Below are 25,943 nucleotides of genomic sequence, written 5' to 3' on the forward strand. Positions count from 1 at the left end.
GTTTCTCGTCCGTTTGATTTATGGTTTTCAGCATATTCGCTCCGTCCGAAAACAGCCACACGTGAAACGATTAGCATAAATATGCCGTGTTATCTCGACCTCCGAATCCGTCCGTAGCGGAACGAAACCAGGAAGAGAACAAAACAGATTTAAGAGATGAGCCATCGTCTCGATGGATTTTCGCATAGTCGGCCGACTTCAAAAACATTTTTTTCCACATCACTTCGACTCCTGTTTTGTGCGAGGGCATCGTAAATTCGCGGATTCGTCGCCTCTATTGACTGCGGTCAATCTCGACGCATAAATCGCGAAAAGGCAACGGTAAAAGCGTCGAGGATTTTTGGCATTCTTGGGCGCTTCGGTGGGTCGGTCCAGTTCATCTCGGTTAAGACGGAAGAGTTTTCTTTCGGGTAATAGAGGCAAGTTTTGATGGATGTTCGCGATTCCTCGCTTTTCGATATTGCAGCACAAAATAAAGGTGTAATCTCGGAACGCTTAAGTGGATTTGACTCGTAATGGGGGTATTAGCACCAATAATAAAGTGCTAAGTGGTTTACAGCCACATTTACGTGTAAGTATTCCTTGACCTATGACCGGATTTCGAATATTATTGCAACTGGTGACTGGGTTCTGCAACGAAAAAAGGTAGGCGAGATATGGGCACCTCCCAGCAGTTTATTACAGTTAATAAAACCGATTTCAATTAACTTTTTATTAATAATAAAAACATCAGCGTTTAGTATTCGCTTGGGTTTTTACTGAGAAAGTAAATTAAACTTGTTACGCAAGTTTCCTTATCTACGAGGACTGTTAATTCTCGGTACGTGGAAATTGATTAAAATCGAGCATTGCACGATTGTGTTATAACTGTAAGCTAACCTAAGGTGAGGTTCCGATCTTGGGTTTGAAACGTGGAGATTGAAGGCGAGCTGCATTTTTGGATTCTACGAGCTGTGAAACGCAAAAACAATCTGAATGGAAGTAGATAGGTATCTGGAATGCGTACAACTTAATTTGTCATGTCAAATTAATCAACGCAATATTAATTGAACGAAGATAAGAATACCTTTTTTAGTTGTTTATGATTAATTTATTTCCACAATTAATACAATAAATCAGCTATTAGGTCAATGAATAATACTTGTATCATTTATTGACTTGTCATTCTACGTGTAAAACTTGCGAAATAAAAATAAACTACATTAAATGTTGGAAATGTTGTTCATTTTGTTGCAGGGAAGAATCTCTTCGTTTAACACATGTCTCAACACCTCGGCATTCTTGTATATGTCGTTAATTTCTTCTGTTATTCTCAACCTTAATTGCTCCAAATTGTTGACAGGTGTTCGATGAAGAGCCTTCTTCAAACGGGGCCACAAAACGAGTCTGCTCCATTACCTGTCTAACATTTCCATTATTTTCTGGAGTTCTCTCACCATTACCTGCGACTTACCTCTTTTTTTTTTTTGCAGACACGAGGTTTCTCCGAAGTTTAACCACACATCACTGAAGTGAGCTGCCGAAATGGGCCTAGTCCACGATGTTGTAGAAAAATTCTTCCCGGAATGTTGGTCTTCTGTCCCTTTCGAAAATACGACTGAATTATAAATGCTTCCTGTGAGTGAATATGCAAAGCCGTAAGTGAAGCCCTGAAATGAAGGGTTTTTAATGTAAAGATGATTTCTCCAGGAGGAAAAAAACAAGCAATAAAACAACACGTAAAATTAGACAGTTGTTAGATCACCGCGAAATTGAGTCTAATATATCGACGTGAAACTTAAAACAAAGCTAAAAGACAGTTTATAAGGATTTTCATCTTAATTTAATTTAATTTCCGCACGGCACGGCTCAATTCAATTTAGATTTAATTTTAAATTTTAATTATATTAATTTATAATTCAATTTAAGTTAATTTACGTTAATTCAAGTTAATTTACCTTAATTTAATTTAATTTACGTTAATTTAATTTAAGTTAATTTAATTTACGTTAATTTAATTTACGTTAATTTAATTTACGTTAATTTAATTTAATTCAATTTAAGTTAATTCAATTTAATTTACGTTAATTTAATTTACGTTAATTTAATTTAAGTTAATTCAATTTAATTTACGTTAATTTAATTTAAGTTAATTCAATTTAATTTACGTTAATTTAATTTAAGTTAATTTAATTTAATTTACGTTAATTTAAGTTGATTTACGCTAAGTTAATTTATTTTCTAATTCGATTTAATTTCGAATTTAATTTAAAGCCGATTGATTTTTGTGGAGTAATTTAAAATGTCACAATTTGGTCGATTTGAAGAACCGAATTCTAACAGAAATGTGCAATTTCACTCCAGTTAAATAATTACTGGATGGCGGTTTGGACATTTACTGTAGGTTTGTTTTTTACTGTAGAATTCCAATAAATATTGCCAATAAATCGAAGTTGTATTTTTCAATATTAATCGAATTTTTAGCCCCCCCCCCAATACTTATGTGAGATACCAATTTGTTTCATTTAACATAATGAAAAGATTGATCAAAAATTAGAAAAAAATTGCAATTAAAAAAATCGTTGATGACGTCACTGTGCAAAAATGGCTGTTTGCAAAAACTTGACTTTTACTTCAAAGTGTCGTTTTAAAAAGTAAAATTGCACTGTCCAAGGATTTTTCAAGACCCGACACGACCTGACATAACATAACATGACATGACATGACTTAACTTGCCATGACTTGACATGACATGACTCGACCTGACATGACTTGACACATGACTTGACACGACATGACTTGCCATGACATGACTTACTTGACATGAGCTGGCGTCGCATGACTGGACATAACCTGGTTTGACATGACCTGGTTTGATATCACCTGGCTTGACATGATCGGACTTGATCTGACCTAAGTTTACCTGACCTGATAGAAAAACTTGATTGTCTTAGGTCCTGAATTCCTGATATTTTGAACCAGTTTTCGCTGAAACTCGAAATTTTTCGATTTTTCGAATATTAAATTCACATACAGGGTGTTTCTTTTATTTGATTCAACCCCTGTAACTTTTTTATTCTTGAAGATAAACCCGTGGTTCTTTAACCAAATTTGTATCATTCTCAAAGATTTATATGATGGTAAGCACACATTTTTATTATCACTGGCGGTAGAACCGGAAATGACGTCAACTTATTTTTTTTTAATGGAACACTAGATATATTTTTTCATAAATGGAAAGATTGATTTTTTCACTACAAAAAATCACAAGCAACCAATATTCTAAAATCAATAATAAAAAAGTTATTTAGTAAAATATCTCCAAAATTTTCCGTTTATTTCAAAATCTAGTTGCTTGAAAAACAATTGAAAAATTGTTGTCATCACTAGATCTTTTAAAATGATACAAATTTGCTCAAAGAACTACAGATTTATCTTTAAAAATTAAAAATTTACAGGGGTTGTATCAAATAAAAGAAACACCCGGTATATTGAAGCAGAAATTTTAGAAATTTGTAAAATCGTGTAAAACTGAATCAAAAGATTGACAAATCTAATAATTGTAAGACTAAAAAATTGCAAGTCGAGAAATTTAAAGAGTTAAAAATTGAAAAAGCTAAAAATGGCAAAATTGAAAGCTCGAAATCTCAAGTATCAAAAAAATTTCACAGAAACTTGAAGAATTGGAGACTGAAAAACCGAAAGACTGCAAAATTCAGAAGTTGAATAATTGAAAAATTGAGAAATCGAGAAAATAGAAAAATTAAAAAAATTGAAAAATCTAACAACCGTAAAATTGAAAAATTCAAAAATTGAAAAATCGAAATGTTAAAAAATTAAAAGTAGAAAAATTGCAGAATTGGAAAATTGTAGAAATAAAAAAGTCTAAAAATTGTAAAATTAAAAAATGGAAAGTTTAAAAAAATTTTAAATCGAAGCATCGTAAAATTTAAAAATTGCATTTCAGAAATCAAAAGTCGAAAATTCGAAAAAGTAGCAATTCGGAAGTTGAAAAAAAAACGATTATCTAATTTTTCAATTTTTCGGTTCCAAATAATAATAAATTAAAAAATCCAAGAAGTAATAAGTTATAAAACTATAAATAGACAACTTAATTAAAATATTATTTCAATTCTAAAAATCCGAAGCGACAAAATCCAAAAAAAAAAGAAACAAGCTGATAATTACAAAAATCCTAAAGAAAAAAATCCGACAATTCCAAAATATTGAAAAATATGTAAGAAAATCCAAAAAACTGCAATACGTAACACCAAAAATCCAAAGAAGTTGAAAAATTGGATCATTGAGAAATCGGAAAATAGAAAAATTCTAAAATTGAATAATCAAACAACCGTAAAATTGAAAATTTCAAAAACTGAAAAATCGAAATGTTAAAAAATTAAAAGTAGAAAAATTGCAGAATTGAAAAATTGTACAAATAAAAGTTTAAAAATTGTGAAATTAAAAAATGGAAACTTTAAAAAAATTTTAAATCGAAGAATCGTAAAATTTAAAAATTGCATTTCAGAAATCAAAAGTCGAAAGTTCGAAAAAGTAGCAATTCGGAAGTTGAAAAAACGATTATCTAATTTTTCAATTTTTCGGTTCCAAATACTAATAAATTAAAAAATCCAACAAGTAATAAGTTATAAAACTATAAATAGACAACTTAATTAAAAGATTATTTCAATTCTAAAAATCCAAAGCGACAAAATCCAAAAAAAAAAGAAACAAGCTGATAATTACAAAAATCCTAAAGAAAAAAATCCGACAATTCCAAAATATTAAAAAATATGTAAGAAAATCCAAAAAACTGCAATACGTAACACCAAAAATCCGAAGAAGTTCAAAAATTGGATCATTGAGAAATCGGAAAATAGAAAAATTCTAAAATTGAATAAGTAATCAAACAACCGTAAAATTGAAAAATTCAAAAATTGAAAAATCGAAATGTTAAAAAATTAAAAGTAGAAAAATTGCAGAATTTGAAAATTGTAGAAATAAAAAAGTCTAAAAATTCTAAAATTAAAAAATGGAAACTTTAAAAAAATTTTAAATCGAAGAATCGTAAAATTTAAAAATTGCATTTCAGAAATCAAAAGTCGAAAGTTCGAAAAAGTAGCAATTCGGAAGTTGAAAAAACGATTATCTAATTTTTCAATTTTTCGGTTCCAAATACTAATAAATTAAAAAATCCAACAAGTAATAAGTTATAAAACTATAAATAGACAACTTAATTAAGAGATTATTTCAATTCTAAAAATCCAAAGCGACAAAATCCAAAAAAAAAAAAGAAAAAAGCTGATAATTACAAAAATCCTAAAGAAAAAAATCCGACAATTCCAAAATATTAAAAAATATGTAAGAAAATCCAAAAAACTGCAATACGTAACACCAAAAATCCGAAGAAGTTGAAAAATTGGCTCATTGAGAAATCGGAAAATAGAAAAATTCTAAAATTGAATAAGTAATCAAACAACCGTAAAATTGAAAAATTCAAAAATTGAAAAATCGAAATGTTAAAAAATTAAAAGTAGAAAAATTGCAGAATTTGAAAATTGTAGAAATAAAAAAGTCTAAAAATTGTAAAATTAAAAAATGGAAACTTTAAAAAAATTTTAAATCGAAGAATCGTAAAATTTAAAAATTGCATTTCAGAAATCAAAAGTCGAAAATTCGAAAAAGTAGCAATTCGGAAGTTGGAAAAACGATTATCTAATTTTTCAATTTTTCGATTCCAAACACTAATAACTTATAACATCCAACATCGACAAATTCATTAAAAAATAATTGCAATATGTAATTCCAAAAATCCAAAAAACCGAAAAAATCTAATAATTCTAATAATCCAAAAAAAATCCAAAACAACAATATCCAAAAAATCCAGAATCTACGAAATCCAATAATTCTAAAAATCCAAGGCTACAAATTCCAAAAATCCTTAACGAAAAAAATCCAACAATTCCAAAATACTAAAAAATCCAAAAACTCCAAAAGAATCCAATTCCAAAATTGAAAACTCGAAAAATTAAAAAACTGCTCTTCAAGAACTTGAAGAACTGAAAACTGAAAAGCTGAAAAACTGCAAAATTCAGAAGTGGAAAAATCGAAAAATTCCAAAATTGAAAAGGTCAGTATATCATCTTTCTCAATATTTTTTCTTCTTTTGTCAATTTTCTACAACTTATAAGGTTAGAGCCACGTGCAAATATTATATATTGATAGCACGAAATCAACATTATCATTATCATTGAGATGTACCGATGCCGCCGCTGAGGAAGCACGTATTTATTTATAATAAACAATTCTTAGAAGTGCCTAACACAGTCCGAACCGTCAAGATCGTTCTAAGACAACTTTTTACTAATCGTTCGACATGAGCAAATTTTAAGCGAACTTGTAAAATGATCGAGTTTAAAAACGAAAACCTCGTCCTTTAACACCTTCCGCTCCCCTGCTCCTTCTTAGCGCCACCACTGCAGCAATATCAACCCTCTGTTATTGCCTCTGGCCAGGGTATAAGTGCTATATCATAATTTAATTTCGGGTTTGCACACGCAGGACGTAAATTACCGGAAATTGTGGAGCTTAATGTGGAGACTCGGTCACAAGAGTCAACAGTATTAAAGCTCAGAGGTGTGGTATTTGTAAAGTTGTCGAGCAAACACGCGTTGTCGATTTTGTGTTGTGGTCTCGACGGTAATAGGGGACGCAGTGTGGGTAGTTGGCGAACTTTTCCACATAATTTCCCAACTTTTAATCAATCAATCAGGAAAACTTGGCTCGGGAGATGGAATTTTAAATTTTCCGAATAATAACTTGCGGGACAAGGCGTTCGTTCGTTCGGCGCTCGCTATACCGGGTGTTTCGGTTTTTTCGCGGACCGCGTGGCGTTGAGAGACGGCGTGACCTCTGACCCTCCCGTCTTCCTCGGGCACCATCTCGATGCGCCGTTCTCCATCTCTCCATAAATAATGCAGTGGATGTGTGCAAAAAGCGCTATTGAAATATGATTGCATTATTCATGTAAAGAAATGACACAGAGCTAATTTAAAAGTCAATTGTTGCATGTGACAATGATCGGCCACCTCTCACCACAAACACACACACACACAACTTTATTCAATGTCGGTTTTGAATTTGAATATCGAATGATTTCCGAGTAGGATAATATAGGAAGCTCGCACAATGGGCCAGCGTTCAGGTGTTAGACAGCATGTTGGAATGAACGATAGCGTCCGATTTGAATTTTCATGCGCAATGCTGGCTACCGGCTACTTCCGCCGGATCGGACCGGAAACTGCCCGGAAACCGAACGCTATCAGTATTCACTGGGCCCTTAAAGTACCTGCTTTCCACCGACAACGCTTGGAAAGCGATCCAGAGATAATTAAATGTATTAACGGGGAAATGAGTGTGACGTGGGCTGCTGGCCTGATAACGGCTATTATGCGGAAATGTCATGCGGCGAGGATGCTGTCGGACGGTATGAGGTCACACATGAGGGAAAATTTACACAGGAATTTTCTCAATTTGGGTATTTTTCATCGTCGATTTTCAGGCATCATTTCACCGATTCGGACCTCATTTAAATTTCCGGATCCTTTACGGCACTCCGAAAGCGACGGGGTGAATTTTGTACTCACGGAAGTTCAGGATCGTATCGGAAAATATTTTGGAAATGATATTCGACAAACTATTTTAATTGTTTGTACTATGATTAAAATTTATCAATAAATTTGGTTCTCGCCAACACTAAAACATAGAACTCAATACGAAAAAAAAACCAAAATCCAAAATAGTTTTAATACCAATCTTACGACTAAGTATATATCCTAATTAAATTTTATACATAGAAAAAAATCAATCTCATTGGAAATAAATTGCTGAACTAACTTCTGAAGGGACCCGATGTTCTATATTTTATAGAATTTTGAAGAATGTTGGCGAGTTTTTTTTTGTAAAAATATAAAAATGTGGAAGATTCTTGAGGCCCTTGATGCTGTATTTTTGAAAGAGATTAAACAATCTCAGGAGCTTTTGAAAGAATTTTAAAAAATCGTGGGAGTTCTTGATGTTTTATTTATGAAAGAATAAAAATTCCTGACGTTTTGTGCTTGAAAGAATCCCAAAAGCACGTGATCTTTTGTTTATTAAAGTATTTTAAAAAATCATATAGACTCCAGATGTTTTATTTTCGAAGGAATCTTAAAGAATTTTGCGGTTTTGTTCTAGTAAAAATTTGAAAAATTCTTGCGAGTCTGCAATTTATTTCTGAAAGAATTTAAGAAGTTTAAGGAGTTTTCGAAAAAAATTTCAAGATTGTTGTGGCCCCTGGTGTTTTGTTTTGAATAATTTTGAAAAAATCTAAGGGGTCACTAGCGTTTTGTTTTTGAAATAATCTCAAGAACACCCGATGGTTCGTTTTTGAAATAATTTGAAAAAGAGTAGGGGCCTCTGAAATTCAATTTTTTCAAGAATCTTAGAAAATTTTGAGGCTCCGAGCATGTTTTTTTGAAAAAAAAAAGTGAAAGATTTTGAAAAAATTTAAGTAATCTTGGGAGTTCTTGAAAAATTTTGAAAAAATCGTGGAAGCTTCTGATATTTTATTTTTGAAAGAATTTTTATTTATTTTTTTAATCCCAGGAATCCCTGATGTTCTGTTTATGAAAGAATTGTAATGAATCTTAGGAACTCCCAGTGTTTTAGTTTCGATAGAATTACATAAATTTGACGAAGTCTTGCGCGTCCCCGGTCTATTTTTCGAAGAATTTAAGAAAATCTTGGGAGTTTTTGAAAGAAGTTTTACGAATCTTGTGGCTCCTGTTTTGTTTTAAACAAAATTTGTAACAAATTTTGGTGATCCGTTGTTTCATTTTTCAAAGAATTTAAAAATTCTGAGAGGTCTTGGTGTTTTGTTTTTGAAAGAATCTGAAGATTCCACTATTTCGTGTTAAAAAAAACCTCAAGAACATCCACTGCTTCTTTTTTAAAGAATCTTAAACATTTTTTGGCTTCTAGAGTTTTCTGTTGTAAAAATATGAAAATTTCAAAGACTTTCAGAAGCCTCAGGTGTTCTATTTTTGAATGAATTTAAGAAATCTCGAGGGTTTTTGAAAAAATTTTTAAGAGTCTTGTAATCCCTGGAGTTTTTCTGAAAGGATTTAAAAAATCTTAGGGGTTCCAGGTGTTTTATTTACAAAATTTGAAACATTCTTGCGGGTCCCTGGTCTATTTTTTGGAAAATTTAAGGAGTCTCATGAGTTTTTGAAAATTTTTTAAGAATCTGGTGTTTTGTTTTTGAAAGAATTAAAAAAATCTAGAAGTCATTGCAGTTTTGTTTTTGAAAAAATATCAAGAACACCCTGGTTCATTTTTGAAAGAATTGAAAGATTTTTAGAGTTCTGGGGTTCTATTTTTGAAAGAATTTGAAACAACTTCAGAAACACCCCGTGTTTTATTTTTTAACATTTTTAAGAATTTTGAGGCCACTGGCCCAAGTGTTTTTTTATTTAAGAGTTTAGGCAATCTCAGGGGTTTTTGAAAAAATCTGAAATAATTGTGGGAGCTCCTGATGTTTTATTTTTGAAAGATTTTTTTTTTCTTAAATCTCGGGAATCTCTGGTGTTCTATTTTTCAAAAAACCTGAAAGCACGCGGTGTTTTGTTTATGAAAGAATTTTAAAGAATCTTAGGAGCTCCCAGTTTTTTATTTTCGACGAATTTAAGAAAATCTTAGGAGTTTTTGAAAGAGGTTTTAAGAATCGTGTGGCTCCGGTTTTGTTTCTAAAAAAAAATTGTAACAAATTCTGATGTTTTATTTTTCAAAGAATTTAAAAAATCTGAGAGGTCCTGGTGAAAAATTAAGTAACGTAACCTCAAGAACATCCACTGCTTCCTTTTTATAGAATCTTAAAGAATTTTTGCGCTTCTAGAGTTGTCTCTTGTAAAAATATGAAAATTTTAAAGATTCTCAGGTGTTCTATTTTTGAAAGAATTTAAGTGATCTCAAGGGTTTTTGAAAGAATTTTTAAGTTTTGCAATCCCTAGAGTTTTTCTAAAAAGAAAATTTGAAACATTCTTGCGGGTCCCAGGTCTATGTTTTTGGAAAATTGAAGGAGTCTTTAAAATTTTTTTTAAGAATGTTGTGTCCCCTGGTGTTTTGTTTTTGAATGAATCTGAAAACATCTCGGCGACTCCTAAAATTTCATTTTTGAATGAATTTAAAAAATCTAGAAGTCACTGGAGTTTTGTTTTTGAAAAAATGTTAAAAACACCCTGGTTCGTTTTTGAAAGAACTGCAGAAACACCCGGTGTTTTATTTTTTTAAATTCCTAAAGAATTTTGAGGCTTCTGGCCCCAAGTGTTTTTTTTTTTTAAGAGTTTAGGCAATCTCAGGGGTTTTTGAAAGAACCTTAAATAATTGTGGGAGCTCCTGATGCATTATTTTGAAAGAATTAAAAAAAAAAAAAATGGGACCTCTAGTGTTTTTTTAGGCAAGTTTGAAAAATGCTTGTAGATCTCCCAGTCTATTCTTAAAATAATTTAAAAAGTCTCAGAAATTTTGAAAGAATTTTTAAGAATGTTGTGGCCCCTGGTGTTTAGATTTTGAATAAATTTGAAAAAATTCGGTGACCCGGAACGTTTTACTTTTGAAAGAATTAAAAAATCCAGTCTCTGAGTTTTGTTTTTGAAAAAATCTCAAGAACACCTGGTGGATCGTTTTTGAAAGAATTTGAAAGGAATAAAAAGAACACCCGGTGTTTAATTTTTAAGGATCCTTACAGAATTTTGGGATTTCTAGGCTTTTTTTGTGAAAATGTAAAATAACCTCAGGAACACCTAGTGTTCAATTTTTGAAAAAATTTTCGCAATCTCGGGGGTTTTTGAAAGAATTTGAAATTAGTGTGTTGTTTTCGTAAACATTTGAAAAATTCTAGGTCTATTTTTCGAAAAATTTAAGAAATCTCAGAAATTTTTGAAAGAAATTTTTAAAAACTTTCTGACCCCTCTCGTTTGGTTAAAAAAAAATTGAAAACAATCTACGTGACCCGTGATGTTTTATTTTTGGAAGGATTTGAAAATATAAAGGGTCTTTGGTGTTATGGTTCTAAAAGAATTTCAAAAGCACCTGGTGTTTCGTTTTTGAAAGAACATGAAAGATTCTTGGGGCCCCTGGTGTTCTATTTTTTAAGTAATTTAAGCATCTCAGGGGTTTTTGAAATAATCTGAAAATAATCAAAAACTGATATTTTATTTTCAAAAGATTATTATCGAATTTTACGGCCCTGTTGTTTTGCTTTTGAAAGAATTTTAAATAACCTCAAGAACACCCGGTGTTTTTTGTTGTGAAAATCTAAAAATCTGAAAGATTCTTACGAGCCCCAGGTGTTCTATTTTTAAAAGAATTTAAGTAATCTCAGGGGTTTTTGAAATTTTTTTCTAAATCTCATGATTCCTGGTGTTTTTCTGAAAGAATTTAAAAAATCTTAGGTGTTCCGGGTGTTTTGTTTGGAAATAATCTCAGGTGTTTTGTTAATTAAGGAATTTTAAAGTGTCTTAAGGACTCCAGTGTTTTAGTTTTGAAAGAATTTTAGGCCACTAGTGTTCCGTTTTTGTAAAAATTTGAAAAATTCTTGCGGGTTTGCAGTTTATTTTTGAAAGAATTTAAGAAGTTTCAAGAATTCTTGAAAAAAATTTCAAATATGTTGTGGCCCCTGGTGTTTTGTTTTGAATAATTTTGAAAAAATCTAAGAGGTCGCTAGTGTTTTGTTTTTGAAAGAATCTCAAAGAACACCCAATGGTTGGTTTTTGAAATTATTTGAAAAACAGTAGGGGCCTCTGAAATTCAATTTTTGAAAGAATTTGAGAGAACCTCAGGAACATCTGCTGTTCTATTTTTTTCAAGAATCTCGGAAAATTTTGAGGCTCTGAGCGTGTTTTTTTTTAAGAAAAGTGAAAGATTTTGATAAAATGTAAGTAATTTTTGGGGTTTTTGAAACGTTTTGAAAAAATCTTGGGAGCTTCTGACGTTTTATTTTTGAAAGAGTTCTTAATTATTTTTTTTTAATCTCAAGAATCGCTGGTATTCTATCTTTCAAAAAACCTGAGCGCACACGGTGTTTTAGTTATGAAAGAATTTTAAAGAATCTCCCAGTGTTTTATTTTTGATAGAATTCTAAAAATTTGGAGAAGTTTTGCAGGTTCCCGATGAATTTTTCGAATAATTGAAGAAATCTTAGGAGTTTTTGAAAGAAGTTTTAACAATCTTGAGAGTCCTGTTTTGTTTAAAAAAAAAAATTGTAACAAATTTTGGTAACCCGTTGTTTTATTTTTCAAAGAATTTAAAAAATGTGAGAGGTACTGGTGTTCTGTTTTTGAAAGAATCCGAAAATTCCATTGTTTCGTTTTCGAAAAAAAATTAAGGAACCTCAGGGACATCCACTGTTTCTTTTTTAATTAATCTTAAAGAATTTTTGAGCTTCTCAAGTTTTTTGTTGGAAAAAAAGGAGCATTTTAAAGGTTATCAGGAAGCTCAGGTGTTCTATTTTTGAAAGAATTTAAGAAGAATTTTTAAGTCTTGCAATCCCTGGAGGTTTTTTTGAAAGGATTTAAAAAATCTTAGGGGGTCAGGTATTTTATTTATAAAATTTGAAACATCCTGGTCTATTTTATGGAAAATTTAAGGAGTCTCAGGATTTTTTGAATGAATCTGAAAACGTCTAGGTGATTCGTAAAGTTTCGTTTTTGAAAGAATTGAAAGATTCTTGAAGCTTCTGGGGTTCTATTTTTGAAATAATTTGAAAGAACCGTGTGTTCTATTTTTTAACATTCTTAAAGAATCTTGAGGCTTCTGGCCCAAAGTGTTTTTTTTTTTTAAGAGTTTAGGCAATCTCAGGTATTCTTGAAAGAATCTGAGATAATTGTAGGAGCTCTTGATGTTTTATTTTGAAAGAATTAGAAAAGAATTAGTGTTTTTTGAGGCAAGTTTGAAAAATTGTAGATCTCCAGTCTACTTTTTGACATAATTAAATAATCCAGTCTCTGAGTTTTGTTTTTGGAAGAATCTCAAGATTTCGAAAGAATTTGAAAGAAACTCAAGCAACCCGGTGTTCTATTTTTTAAGGAATCTTGAATAATTTTGGGATTCCTAGGCTGTTTTTTTTTCTAAAAATGAAAAAATGTGGAATCTCAGGAACATCTAGTGTTCAATTTTTGAAAAAATTTTAGCAATCTCAGGGGTTTTTGAAAGAATTTGAAATTAGTGTGTTATTTACGTAAACGTTTGAAAAATTCTAGGTCTAAAACCTTGTGGCCTCTGTCGTTTTATTTTTGAAAGAATTTGAAAATATAAAGGGTCTTTGGTGTTATCGTTCTAAAAGAATTTCAAAAGCACTTGGTGTTTCGTTTTTGAAAGAATTTGAAATATACTTGGGGCCTCTGGTGTTCTATTTTTTAAATAATTTAAGCAATCTCAGGGGTTTTTGAAATAATCTGAAAAAATCAAAAACTGATATTTTATTTTTAAAACAATTTTAGAGAACCTTTGAGGCTCGCAGTGTTTTATTTTCAAAAGAATATTATCGAATTTTACAGCCCTAGTGTATTGATTTAGTAAAAATGTGAAAGATTCTGGTGAATTAGAAGAATAGAAATTTTTCAAAGAAGCTTTGAGAATCTTGTTTTGTAAGAATGTAAAAAATCTCAGGAATTCCTGGTATTTTGCTTTTGAAAGAATTTTAAATAACCTCAAGTACAGCCGGTGTTTTTTGCTGTGAAAATCTAAAAATCTGAAAGATTCTTAGGAGCCCCTATTTTTAAAAGAATTTAAGTACTCTTCTCAGGGGTTTTTTTCTAAATCTCGCGATTCCTGGTGTTTTTCTGAAAGAATTTTAAAAATCTTAGGTGTTCCGGGTGTTTTGTTTAGAAATAATCTCAGGAGCACCCATTGTTTTGTTAATTAAAGAATTTTAAACTATCTCATGGACTCCGGTGTTTTAATTTTGAAAGAATTTAAAGAATTTTAGGCCACTAGTGTTCCGTTTTTGTAAAAATTTGAAAAATTTTTGCGGGTCCCAATCTCTTCTTGAAGGAATTTTCAAATCTCAGGAGTTTTTTTGAAAGAATTTTTAGGAATCTTACTAATAACAAAAGATTTGATTGAGTCAAATTTGAAAAGGGCAAAGTAAATATCTCCTCTCTTGAACTTCCCGCTCATATCCTTCATTTCCTGAAGATGGTCCCTACGAAAGTGGACGAAACGTCTAAACGCTTTTCAAATTTGACACTGTCCACAAACAGCGAACAGGGGCGGCGATTTGTTTTACTTATTCTTTAACGTATTTAATTGAGGTGTCCTTGACCCTGCATTTCTAGATCTCTTATTCCACCCTCAAGAACTAATACCCAAATCTCGCGATAGAAACCAACAGTACCAAAAATCTAGGTCGTTACCATCTTCGAATTATGACTAAAAGCCGCCGCCGCCACTGGCGCCTGCCCAAACCCGCTGTCGGTGTGGGTTGATATACGCCGGCATAAAAATTTTAGAAAAACACCCACGTTTATCTCGGCGAAAATCTACAAGTGCGCGCTAATAACATTTATCATAACCATAAAACCGAGTTGAGCAACCAAAATATGATGTATAAGTAATGATCTCCACTCGAGACTTGCCCAGTCACCTCTGACCCCGTACTCACGCACTCTGGGGCGGCGTTGCCACATCCACCTTCCCATTAATTCGACTAATTTATCGTCGATTAATTACCCCAATGTGGAAATCTGACAACAGAATTTCGAAAAATCAAGCAAGCGAGTGGACCGAGCGCGTCGCGTCATCGGTGCCGTTGCGCGCAATCCAGCGACCCCAAAAATTTAATCTAGCGTACGTATTAATCAAAGTGGTAAAAAAAAGTGTGAAGGAGTAAACTTGGCAACGCCGGTCGGGGTGCACCGTCGATTTATGGCCGCTGCAATAATTATTTTACGGTTTCATTGTGTAAACAGTCACGTTTAGACGCCCGTGCCAATATTGGCTATCCATCAAAGAGCGAGCTTTTATGTTTGTGGGAGCGTTATTTTTTCCGAAGGAGCTATCGCCAAATTGTGAATGTTAACACGTTATTAATCATCCGAATCGGAACGATCTTGTACCGTTACGTCATCAACGAAACAAAGAAGGAATTAATATGAGCTACGGTCTAATACAATTAAATGGTAACAATAATCATCTTCTTCGGGCTGACAGGTGGAGGCAGGGTTGGACTCGAAAGAATGAGCGCGGAGATGGCCGGCGTCGATTACGTGAGTTGCAAATTTGGAATGGGCTTTTTCGACACCGCAGGAAGAAAGGATTAATTGAAGAGATAAAGATGGCGAAATCAATCGCTGGCATGGGAAAGAAGATTTATTGGAGGAAAAAATTACTGACGTCGGCAAATGGGTATTAGATATTGAATCTTAATACAGCGATTTGGGCTTTGTGCGGGATTATGCCGGGCTCTAGTGACTGACACGTGACGTGATGTATGTGAAGAGTACGGACGGGTCAAACTCATGACCCAATATTGTTTTCGTTTGACCTTTTTTTTTTTTAATTTTACCACCAATAGTTCTGTTCCAACCGATTGCTTAGACTTGCTTTCGGTTTGCACTTTGTTGGAAAAATCTTTGTGAACTGTGATACAATTTAAACACAGGAAATATTAGACACAGTTAATAATGTTGCAATTATTGTTGGGTCGTGGGGAGAAAGGCAACCGGAACATTTTACAACTAACATTAAACATTACTTAGGTGAATCATGGTCGGAAAATATAAGATCGCTGTGTGTAGATGACAATAAGTAATTATTCTCCACGTAACCTGCATTTAACTTAACGCAATGCGACACTGTTTAGGTTAGTAGTTCGCAAACTTTTGGCAAGAGTAGCTTTAAAATTTCAAAATCGAACGCTCTGAAACGTTTTAAATTTATCCATTTAATAGCCCCCTAAAATTTGATGACGTCATCTTACAGTTTTGCCTGGTAAATGTGATTTAAATTTAAAAAAATAACATTCCTGTTTGTGATTTATGAATCCATCTTGAGTTATTAGTCATTACCTTAGACCTGCAAATTTTTAGAAAAAAAAAAAATAAAAAATTGGAAATCGAGAGAATAAAAGCCGAAAAAATAAAAACTAAAACATCTAAAAATTGAATAATGGAAAAATTTAAAAATTCAAAAATTGCAACATTGTGAATTGAAATTCGAGAAATTGAAAAGAGGAAAATTGAAATACTGAAATACCGAAAAATCAAAAATTTAGAAAATCTCAAACACAAAATAGCAAACAATTAAAATAAACAAAAAAAGAAAAATCGAAAAACGTTCAAAAATCGGAAAAAATTGTATAAATAAAAAATTGACGAATCGAAAATTTCCAGCAATGAAATCCCCAAATATCAAAAAAATTAAAATCTTTAAAACTTGAAATCTCTAAAAATAATAAATCGAGAAAATGGAAAACTGAAGAATCGAAAATCGGAAAATTTTTAATTCGACAAAGTAAAAATTGAAAGACAACAAAAAAATTGAAAATCGGAAAATTGAAATATTGAGAGATCGAAAAATTAAAAACTGAAAAACGAAAAATCGCAAAGTACAAAACACTAAAAAATGAAAATAAATAAAAATTGAAAATCGAAAAACGTTCAAAAATTGGAAAAATTTAATTAAATGAAAAATTGACAAATCGAAAAATTTAACTTTGAAATTAAAAGTTGAAAAAATCGCAAAATTGAAAATCTAAAATAATAAGTCGACAAAATGAAAACCGGGAAAATTGAAAAACAGAAGAATCGAAAATCGAAACAAGATTGAAAAATTAAATAATCGAAAAAATGAAATGTGGAAACACCCAAAAACGGAATAATCAAAAATGAAAAACCCGAAAATTACAACATCGAAGCATGAAAAACTGAAAAATTAAAAAAATCGAATACATATTTGAAAAACCGCAAAATCGTAATAAAACTGAAGATAGGAAAAATTGAGAAATCAGAAATTAATATTGGAGAAACATCACCCCAACATCAAGAAATTGAAAAAAAAAAATGAAAATATAAATTATTTAAGATTATAAAATGTAAATCGAAAAATGAAAAAGTGAAAAATCGAAAAATAGCAAAATTGAAAACAACGAACAATTAAAAAGCTAAAAATTGAACAATCGAAAAATCTGAATTCGAGAAAGCAAAGAATTGAAAAACAATAAAAAAATTCGAGAAATTGAAAATTGGAAACTTGAAATATTGAAAAGCCGAAAAATTAAAAATTGAGAAACATAAAACTGCAAAAAATTAAAAACAAAAAAAGAAAAATCGAAAAACGTTGAAAAATCTGAAAAAATCGAATAAATGAAAAATTGATAAATCGAACAAGAACAATTCCAGCAATGAAACACCGAAAATGTGAAAAAACTAAAATCTCTAAAAATTGAAAAATCTAAAAATAATAAATCGAGAAAATGAAAACCGGAAAAAGTGAAAAAAACTGAAGAATCGAAAATCAAAAAAAAGTCCGAAAAATTTGAATTCGCAGAAAGTAAAAACTGAATAAACAAACAATTCAATAAAAAAATAGCAAAAAACGAAAAATTGCAACAAAAATTTTGTGAATTGAAATTTGAGAAACTGAAAATCGGAAAACTGAAATATTGAAACACCGAAAAATAAAAATAAACAAAAAAAGGAAAATCGAAAAACGTTCAAAATTGACAAATCGAAAAATTCCAACATCGAAAAGTTTAAGAATTCGTGAAATTGGGAACAGAAAAATTAAAAAACTTCAAAATTAGAAGTTGAGAGACGAAAAATCGCAAAATTGAAAATAACAAAAAATTAAAATCTCTAAAAATTGAAAATCTAAAATCGACAAAATGCCGAGAATTACAACATTGAAGCATGAAAAACTGAAAAATTAAAAAAATCTAATACATATTTAAAATGCCGAAAAACTGCAAAATCGTAAAACTGAAGATGGGAAAAATTGAGAAATCAGAAATCAATATTTGAGAAACAAAATTACCTTTTGTTTAATTTGAATTATTACTTTCTTTAGTTCGATATGTGTAATGAACATATCCCGTAAATAAATGATTATTTAAAAATCCAAAATTTAAATGGAGAATTTGAAAAATAAAAAATCGACAACTAGAGGTCGAAAAATTAAAAAATCACAAAATAAAAACCGAAAAACTAAAAGCCGATAAATTGAAAATCTTAAAACTGAAAAATTACAAACCGAGGAATTAAAAAATGGAAAAACTGCTCAGTAGATAATTTGAAAAAAAAAATAGAAGAAAGGAAAAATTTTAAAATCGAAAAACTGGGATAGTAGAAACTTAAAAAAATTAAAAAATGACTATACATACATATTTGCAACACCGAAAAACTGAAGATAGAAAAAATTGAAAAACCAAAAATAAATGTTTGAGAATCAAAACAATCATCACAATATCGAGAAACTGAAAAAAAAGGAAAACGTATATTATTTAAAATTGAAAAAGCGCAAATCGAAAAATTAAAAATCAGAAGCCTAAAAACCGAAAAATGCAAATAAACAAAAAATTAATAATCGAGGAACTGAAAACTAGAAAAACAATATACTTATGTAATTGAAATTGCATTTACAGCAAAACTGTAAAATCGAAGAAAGGAAAAATTTAAAAATTGAAAAACTGGGTAAGTCGGAATTTGAAAAAAAAATCTAATAATTTAAAATTGACTACTAGAAAAATTGCAAATCGAAACATTGAATCGAAAAATGAAAAATCGTGGACAAAGTACAATTATTATTAAATTTTTACTGTCCGAAATTAAGCTAAGGAAGTATTAATTCGAGTTCATCGGGCGTCTGGCTACTTTTATGTTTTCTCGACGTTTCATAACCCCTAGAAGACGAAAATAAAAATCTCCCGTTTCCGTCTGTCGTCTGCCACGACGCGTTTGTGTCGGTTTGTTGTTATTATTAGATAGAGAAGAACCCAGATTTCGTAAAAAAAACGAAAATCGGATAATTGAACTATTGAAAAACGGAAAAATTAAAAATTGAGAAATGAATAATAAAAAACAAATCAGCAAAGAATTTAAATAAATAAATATTGAAAATCGAAAAACTGCAATAATGGAACATTGAAAAGTTTAAGAATTAGAGAAATTGGAAACAAAAAAATGAAAAAACCTTAAGGTAGTCGAAAAAAAAACTGAAAAATTAAATAATCAAAAACGAAAAACCCGAAAATTGCAACATTGAAACATCAAAAATTGAAAAATTAAAAAATCTGCTCTAATACATATTTATCAAAGTGTTTAAAACTGAAAAAGTGCGAAACGAAAAATTAAAATAAACAAAAACTTGTGAAAACGAAAAAGGCGAAATATTTAAAAATTTGAATCGAAAATTTGAAAAATTAAAAACCGAGAAGACTTCTAGTATCTAGTTAGAAGTCGAAAAATTAAAAAATCTTAAAACTGAAAAATTAAAGAATAGATATAATTGAAAATTAAAATACCAAAAGCGTAAAATCGAAGAAAGGAAAAATTTCAAAATCGAAAAACTGGATAATTCAAAACTTGAAAAATCTAAAAATTTAAAATTGACAACTAGAAAAATAATTTAATATTCAGAAAAATCGCAAAATTGAAAAATTAAAAATTGAGAGTCAAAAAACAGTTAAAACATCTAAAAATTGAAAACTCGAAAATTTTCAATTCTAGACAGTAAAAATCCAAAAACAATTAAAAATCGAAGAAATCGAAAATTTGAAGAATTGAAATATTGAAAAGCCGAAAAATTAATAATTGAGAGACGAAAAACTGTAAAAAGAAAACAACGAAAAATTAAAATAAGAAAAATTGAAAAATCGAAAAATGCCAATGTTGAAACGTCGAAAAGTTTAAGAATTCGAGAAATTGAAAGTAGAAAAATTGGGAAACTTGCAAGAGGTCATCATTGCAGACAATTCACAGGGATTTGGTTCCAAGGACGACCCGATTATAACATACTAGTACGCCCTCTGTTTATTGTATCTGTTGTGTTTCGTTGCCGTTACAAGCCAAACTTTTCCCGAACGCCTTGTTCGACACGTCTTGCTATTTTTCAAAATCGCCCTCACACCCCCCGTGACAGACGGCCTCCTGCGACGTATGTGTAGCGTATGTCGCGCAACAAATTTAAATTAATGCTCGCAGGGGTCATATCTGACGCTTAACACGGGAAGCCTTTCTGCTTAATTTTAACATATGCATGTTTGTGTGTCGCATTCGAGCACACATCAGCCAGATAGTATCGCATTTTCAGGCCGCTTTCGCGAAAACTGATGGCGCTGTCGTCGAGGAATTACAGCCTAGGTCCAAGAAACGGTTATTAATTAGCGCAGAGGCATCTCCTCCATGGGGCGCCTTTTTCGTCGTGCTTTTATGACGGCGAGCGCAATCGCGATGAAGCCGTTAAGGAAACTTGACGGGCCGCGTTATCCACCGGCAAATGGTAACCGTTACAAAAAAATCGGTCGTTTGTCACCGGAAAAAATCCAGGAACGAAAATCGTCTCGGCTAGAATGCAAAAAAATAAAGTAAACGAGCCACAACGACCGGCAGCCTGCAAAGTGCGTCCTTTGGACGAAGGACACAGCTGACTCAAGACAGTCGGCTTTTCGTCATGGCCTACTTCCATACCGGATTTCGCCGATAATCCGATACTACCAGTTTGTAGTAAAACATACTATAAATTGGTTGCTGACTGAAACACCTGGGAGCTGGTCTACCTACCACAAAAAGTTCTTTGACTGCGGCTACCAGAGGTTTCTCCTCGTTCTCGTTTGTCCAAACATGCGGGTATTCGGCTCTCGTCCAATAAATCCTCGCAGCCCAGCGCCCGTTTGTCTTGGATGACCAGTTTCCAATTCATCTAGATTGCCCCCGTAAAACCGTGTGGTAAAATTACGTCAAGACGGTCTAATGCGAGTGGATTGTGGATGGTTGGAATAACGGCATTCTTTTCGATAATCGGGCAGTGGCGGCTGCTGTCTTCTGACCAGGTATGCGAGGAATTTTTGGCTTTTTTATTATTATTGTTATTGTTACTATCAACGGCACTACGGTATTTTTTATCGGTGTAATTATTATAAATATTATAGCATGTTGGCTTCATTTCGTACAGTTCATATCATATTCAGGCTTTCTAAGTTCGTCTGAATGAACTCGGAGAAATACTTGGATAAATCGGGATAAGTCAGGTCAGGTTGAAAAGAAATATTAAGAAATAGATCTTGAATTCTCGGAAAACGTAAAATCCATAGTATCTTATTTAGGATTTCAGAGATCTTAATTAATTTTCGATTCATCGCATCATTGTCGAAGTCCAGTTTAATATGTACTTCTGTAAATTCTTTTTTGTGCTCTTCATCGATTTTATGGAAAAGAGTGGTCGACAGGATTTCTCTACATGGAATTTGTGTTTTTGCCGCCAGCTCGTAATAGTTGAATAATTTTGTGAAATGCTTGGAATCAACAGCTTATAAAGGAATGCTGCACTAATAAAAAGCTTACTAATGCTTTAGTAATGACTACATCTTTGCAATCCTGTAACTTATCTATGGCAGCCGCAATTAAAAATTTTTATGTTTTAAACGCATTGAAAAAGTGATATAGGGTAAAGGGTTTATTTCAATATTGATCCTGAAAATTTCTGCTAAAAACGGAGACAAGGATGATCATGACTAACCGAATGTTGTGCATAGAAAGAGTGATTAAAAAATTCGTCAAAGGTTACTTTGACAGAACTTTCCACCCCCTTGAAGTATACTCGACCCACTATTAAATTTAACTTTGATGATGACCCAAAATGAGCTAAAATTAATATACAGAGCATCTTTTTAAAAGTGGCCAGAGGGATTCTCAGATTAAATAATATTGCAGGCATCTCCATTATTTTCTTAAAATTTGACAACAATCGGTTCAGCACAATTCATTTTTCAGGGTTTGTATGGAATTTCGCGATTTTTAATTTTTACTGGATTTTTTAATTTTTCATTTTTGATTATTCAATTTCTCGGTGTTCCGACTTTTCAATTTTTTAATAATTTAATTTTTCAGTTTTTCAATTTTTTGATTTAATATTTTTCAATTTTTCAATTTTTAGATATTTTAATTTTTATTTCTCAGTTTTTAATTTTTAAATTTTTCATGCCCGTTTGTACCACACTTTTAAACACGTAATTAACGCATTTTCTATTTTCAATTTCTCGAATTCTTAAACTCATTGTTGCAATTTTTCGATTTTTCAATTTTTTCCGATTTTTTGAACTATTTTTAGATTTTTCAGTTTTGAAGTTTTCAGTTTTTCAGTTTCTTAGTTTTTTCGATTTTCAATTTGTCGAATTTCAATACTTAAATTTTTCAATAAGCATTTCATTGTTGCAATGTTCGGATATTTACTCTCTCCAATTAAAACTTAGCTTTCTCAATTTTTATATATTTTCATTTTTCGTTGTTTTCTCATTTGGGACTTTTTTCGTCTCTCACTTATTAATTTTTCGATTTTTTGTTTTTTCCGATTTTTCAACTGTTTTTGGATTTTTCAATTTTAGTTCTTTAGTTTTTCGTTGATTTCAATTTTGGGAATTTTAATTTTTCAGTTTTCCAATGTTTCAATTTTCAATTTCTCGAATTTCAATAGCTAAATTTTTCGATATTTCATTGTTGCAGTTTTTCGATTTTTCAATTTTTTCCGATTTTCGAACTATTTTAAGATTTTTCAATGTTTAGTTCTTTAATTTGTCGTTGATCTCAATTTTGGGATTTAAGATTTTTCGGTTTTCCAGTTTTTCAATTTTTCGACTTTCAATTTGTCAAAATTTCAATACTTGAATTTTTCAATATTTCATTGACGCAATTTTTCGATTTTTCAATTTTTTCCCATTTTTGGACAATTTTTTAGATTTTTCAATTGTAGTTCTTTAATTTTTCCTTGGTTTCAACTTTGGCATTTTTAATTTTTCGGTCTTACAATTTTTGCAATTTTTCGATTTTCAATTTGTCGAATTTCAGTGGGTAATGTTTCGATATTTCCTTGTCGTAATTTTTTGAATTTTCAATTTTTTCGATTTTTGAACTAATATTTTTAGATTTTAGTTCTTTAATTTTCCTTTGTAAAATGTCAATTGTACTTAAATTTTTCGATTTTTCAATTTTTTCTGATTTTTGAATTATTTTTAGATTTTTCAATGTTTAGTTCTTTAATTTGTCGTCGATTTCAATTTTGGGATTTTAGATTTTTCGGTTTTCCAGTTTTTCAATTTTTCGAATTTCAATTTGTCAAATTTCAGTACTTAAATTTTTCACGATTTCATTGTCGCAATTTTTCGATTTTTCAATTTTTCCCATTTTTGAACTATTTTTATATTTTTCAATTGTAGTTCTTTAATTTTTCGTTGGTTTCAATTTTGGCATTTTTAATTTTTCAGTTTTTCGATTTTCAATTTGTGGAATTTCAATACGTAAATCTCCCGATATTTCATCGTTGTAATTTTTCGATTTTTGAATTTTTTCCGATTTTTGAACTCTTTCAATTTTGGTTCTTTATTTTTCGCTGATTTCAATTTTGGGATTTTTAATTTTTCGTTTTTCCTACTTTTCGATTTTCAAATTGTCGAATTTCAATACGTAAATCTTTCGATATTTCATTGTCGTAATTTTTGGATTTTTCAATTTTTTCCGATTTTTGAACTATTTTTAGATTTTAGTTCTTTAATTTTTCGTTGATTTTAATTTTGCGATTTTTAATTTTTCAGTTTTCCAATTTTCGATTTTCAATTTCTTATACTTAAAATTTTTCGATATTTCAATTTTTTCCGATTTCCGAACTATTTTTAGATTTTTCAATGTTTACTTCTTTAATTTTTCGTTGATTTCAATTTTGGCATTTTTAATTTTTCGGCCTTCCAATTTTTCTATTTTTCGATTTTTAATTTGTCGAATTTCAATATGTACGTAAATTTTTCGATATTTCGTTGTTGTAATTTTTCGATTTTTCGATTTTTTCCGATTTTTGAACTATTTTTAGATTTTAGGTCTTTAATTTTTCCTTGGTTTCAATTTGGGGATTTTAAGTTTCTCAGTTTTTTAATTTTTCGATCTTCAATTTCTTTCAATCCTTCATTGTTGCAATTTTTCTATATTTCGATTTTTAAATTTTTCAATTTCTCCTATTTTTGGATGATTTTTCGATATTTACTCTCTTGAATTAAAACTTCGATTTTTCAATTTTTATATATTTTAATTTTTCGTTATTTTCTAATTTGCGATTTTCTGTCTCTCAATTAAGTATTAATTTTTCTTTTTTTAATTTTTCGTTCTGTCAATTTCACGAGGTAGCAATTTTTAGATTTTTCATTTTTTCGATATTTTTTAATTTGGATCTAGTTTTCGGCTTCTACGTTCCCATTTTCAGATTTTTTGATTTTTTTGATTTTTCAATTTTTAACCGTAAAAAGTTTTTTTCAACAAAAAACTGCAGGCTTAGGATAATAACTCAAAATGGATTCATAAATTACACATACACGAACATGTTACTTTACACAATTTAAATTTAGAAATTATTTTTCGATTTTTACTTTCTCGAATTCAACTTTTTCGATTTTTCAATTTTCATATATGTACATATTTAAATTTTTAGTACTTTTCGATTATGCGACTTTTCATCTCCCAATTTTTATTTTTCGATTTCTAAATTTTTCGTTTCTTTATTTTTACGATTTTGCAATTTTTCGATTTTTCTGATTTTTGAATTATTTTTTGGCTTTTATTTTCCCAATTTAAAATTTTTCGATTTTTTCAATTTCTAACCGTAAAACGTTTGCAAGATTTCAGTTCGATTTTGCAGTTTCAAAATTAAATTGCTATTGTTACCCAATTTTGATTTTTTTTTTCCAAAAAACTGAAGGTTTGGGGCAATAACTCAAGATGGATTCATAGATGACACATGCAAGAATATGTTACTTTATAAAATTTAAATAACATTTATTCGGCAAAATTGTAAGATGACGTCATCAGTTTTTAGAGGGCTCGTAAACGGATAAATTTTGATTATTTTTTATATAATAAACGTTTGCAAGGTTTCAGAGCATTCAGTTTTGAAATTTAAAAATTAAATCGTAACACAAGTTTTTTTTTACAAAAATCGGGATACCTAGGGTTGAAACTGAACACGGATTCATAAACCACAAGTAAAAGAGTATGTTATTTTTATAAAATTTAAATAACTTAAAAATTGGAGATGGATGATAAATTTGAGGAACTCAGACAAGACCGAAGAAAAATAAAATTCATACTCGTCTTAACGTGAGTTTTTTTAAAGCTACATTTTCATATAGCACACAGACCACATGTATCCAGCTCGATCAACTGATTTGACATCTTCAGATTATTTTTGTTCCGGACTTTGAAAAACAGTATTCTTAAAAACAATCAGTGGATACAACTCAAGACTTAAAAGTGAGAACCATACAAAAGTGTGAAATCAAAATGATGCATACTTTTAAACAAAAAGTGAATTACCTGGTAAATCCATTGATAGAAGAGGTTTTCGTTCGTAGTTTTTTCCCCGACGAGCCGCCGCTGCACCGGGCCAGGCTTAGCACGACAAGTCGGGTCCATAAACATCTCAGCAAGTGGAACCTGTCCCAGCAGTGGACCTGCCAAGTACAACACATGTACGTACACAAACACTCGAGTGGTTTAACGGGAAAAACAGTTACACGTGGTGCACATTCACCCCGTGAAAAAATAAACAGACAAACTAGCGAGCAAGCCACAAGATAGGCTTTTATTATAACATGTCACTCCCGGGCTTTAAGAACGGTTTACTCTCGCCGTTTCTCTGTTTGTTTATTTTCAGACGTGTTTGGGATAGCGTGT

The 25,943-nt window shown here is 30.7% G+C and overlaps 1 protein-coding gene and 1 long non-coding RNA gene across 3 annotated transcripts in view; one reads left to right on the forward strand and one right to left on the reverse strand.

The window, feature by feature from the left end:
* The window catches only part of LOC135143019 (uncharacterized), a 126,696-nt gene extending 124,855 nt beyond the window's left edge, over positions 1-1,841 (forward strand). For both annotated transcript variants that reach the window (XR_010282661.1, XR_010282662.1), the window contains 2 exons: positions 1,473-1,637; positions 1,690-1,841. This is a non-coding gene — a long non-coding RNA (uncharacterized LOC135143019). The remainder of the gene's footprint in view (positions 1-1,472; positions 1,638-1,689) is intronic.
* Positions 1,107-25,943, reverse strand: LOC135143018 (uncharacterized). The gene is made up of 3 exons (XM_064074844.1): positions 25,584-25,943; positions 1,454-1,649; positions 1,107-1,402 (listed from the first exon to the last, which is right to left on the reverse strand). Exons 1-3 carry the CDS (start codon positions 25,686-25,688, stop codon positions 1,395-1,397), a joined length of 309 nt encoding a protein of 102 aa, XP_063930914.1. The 5' UTR covers positions 25,689-25,943; the 3' UTR covers positions 1,107-1,394.

The sequence above is a fragment of the Zophobas morio genome, unplaced genomic scaffold (genome assembly GCF_036711695.1).
Source record: "Zophobas morio isolate AGI-343-1 ecotype UQ-CSIRO unplaced genomic scaffold, CSIRO_AGI_Zmor_V1 ptg000057l, whole genome shotgun sequence".
Classification (NCBI taxonomy): Eukaryota; Metazoa; Arthropoda; class Insecta; order Coleoptera; family Tenebrionidae; genus Zophobas; species Zophobas morio.

Coding starts and splice junctions, on each gene's coding strand:
- LOC135143018 (XM_064074844.1), bottom strand. CDS start 25,688: ATGTTTATGGACCCGACTTGTCGTGCTAAGCCTGGCCCGGTGCAGCGG. Junction 1,650..25,583: donor TCTATCAATGGATTTACCAG/GTAATTCACTTT, acceptor CCTTCATTTCAG/GGCTTCACTTACGGCTTTGC.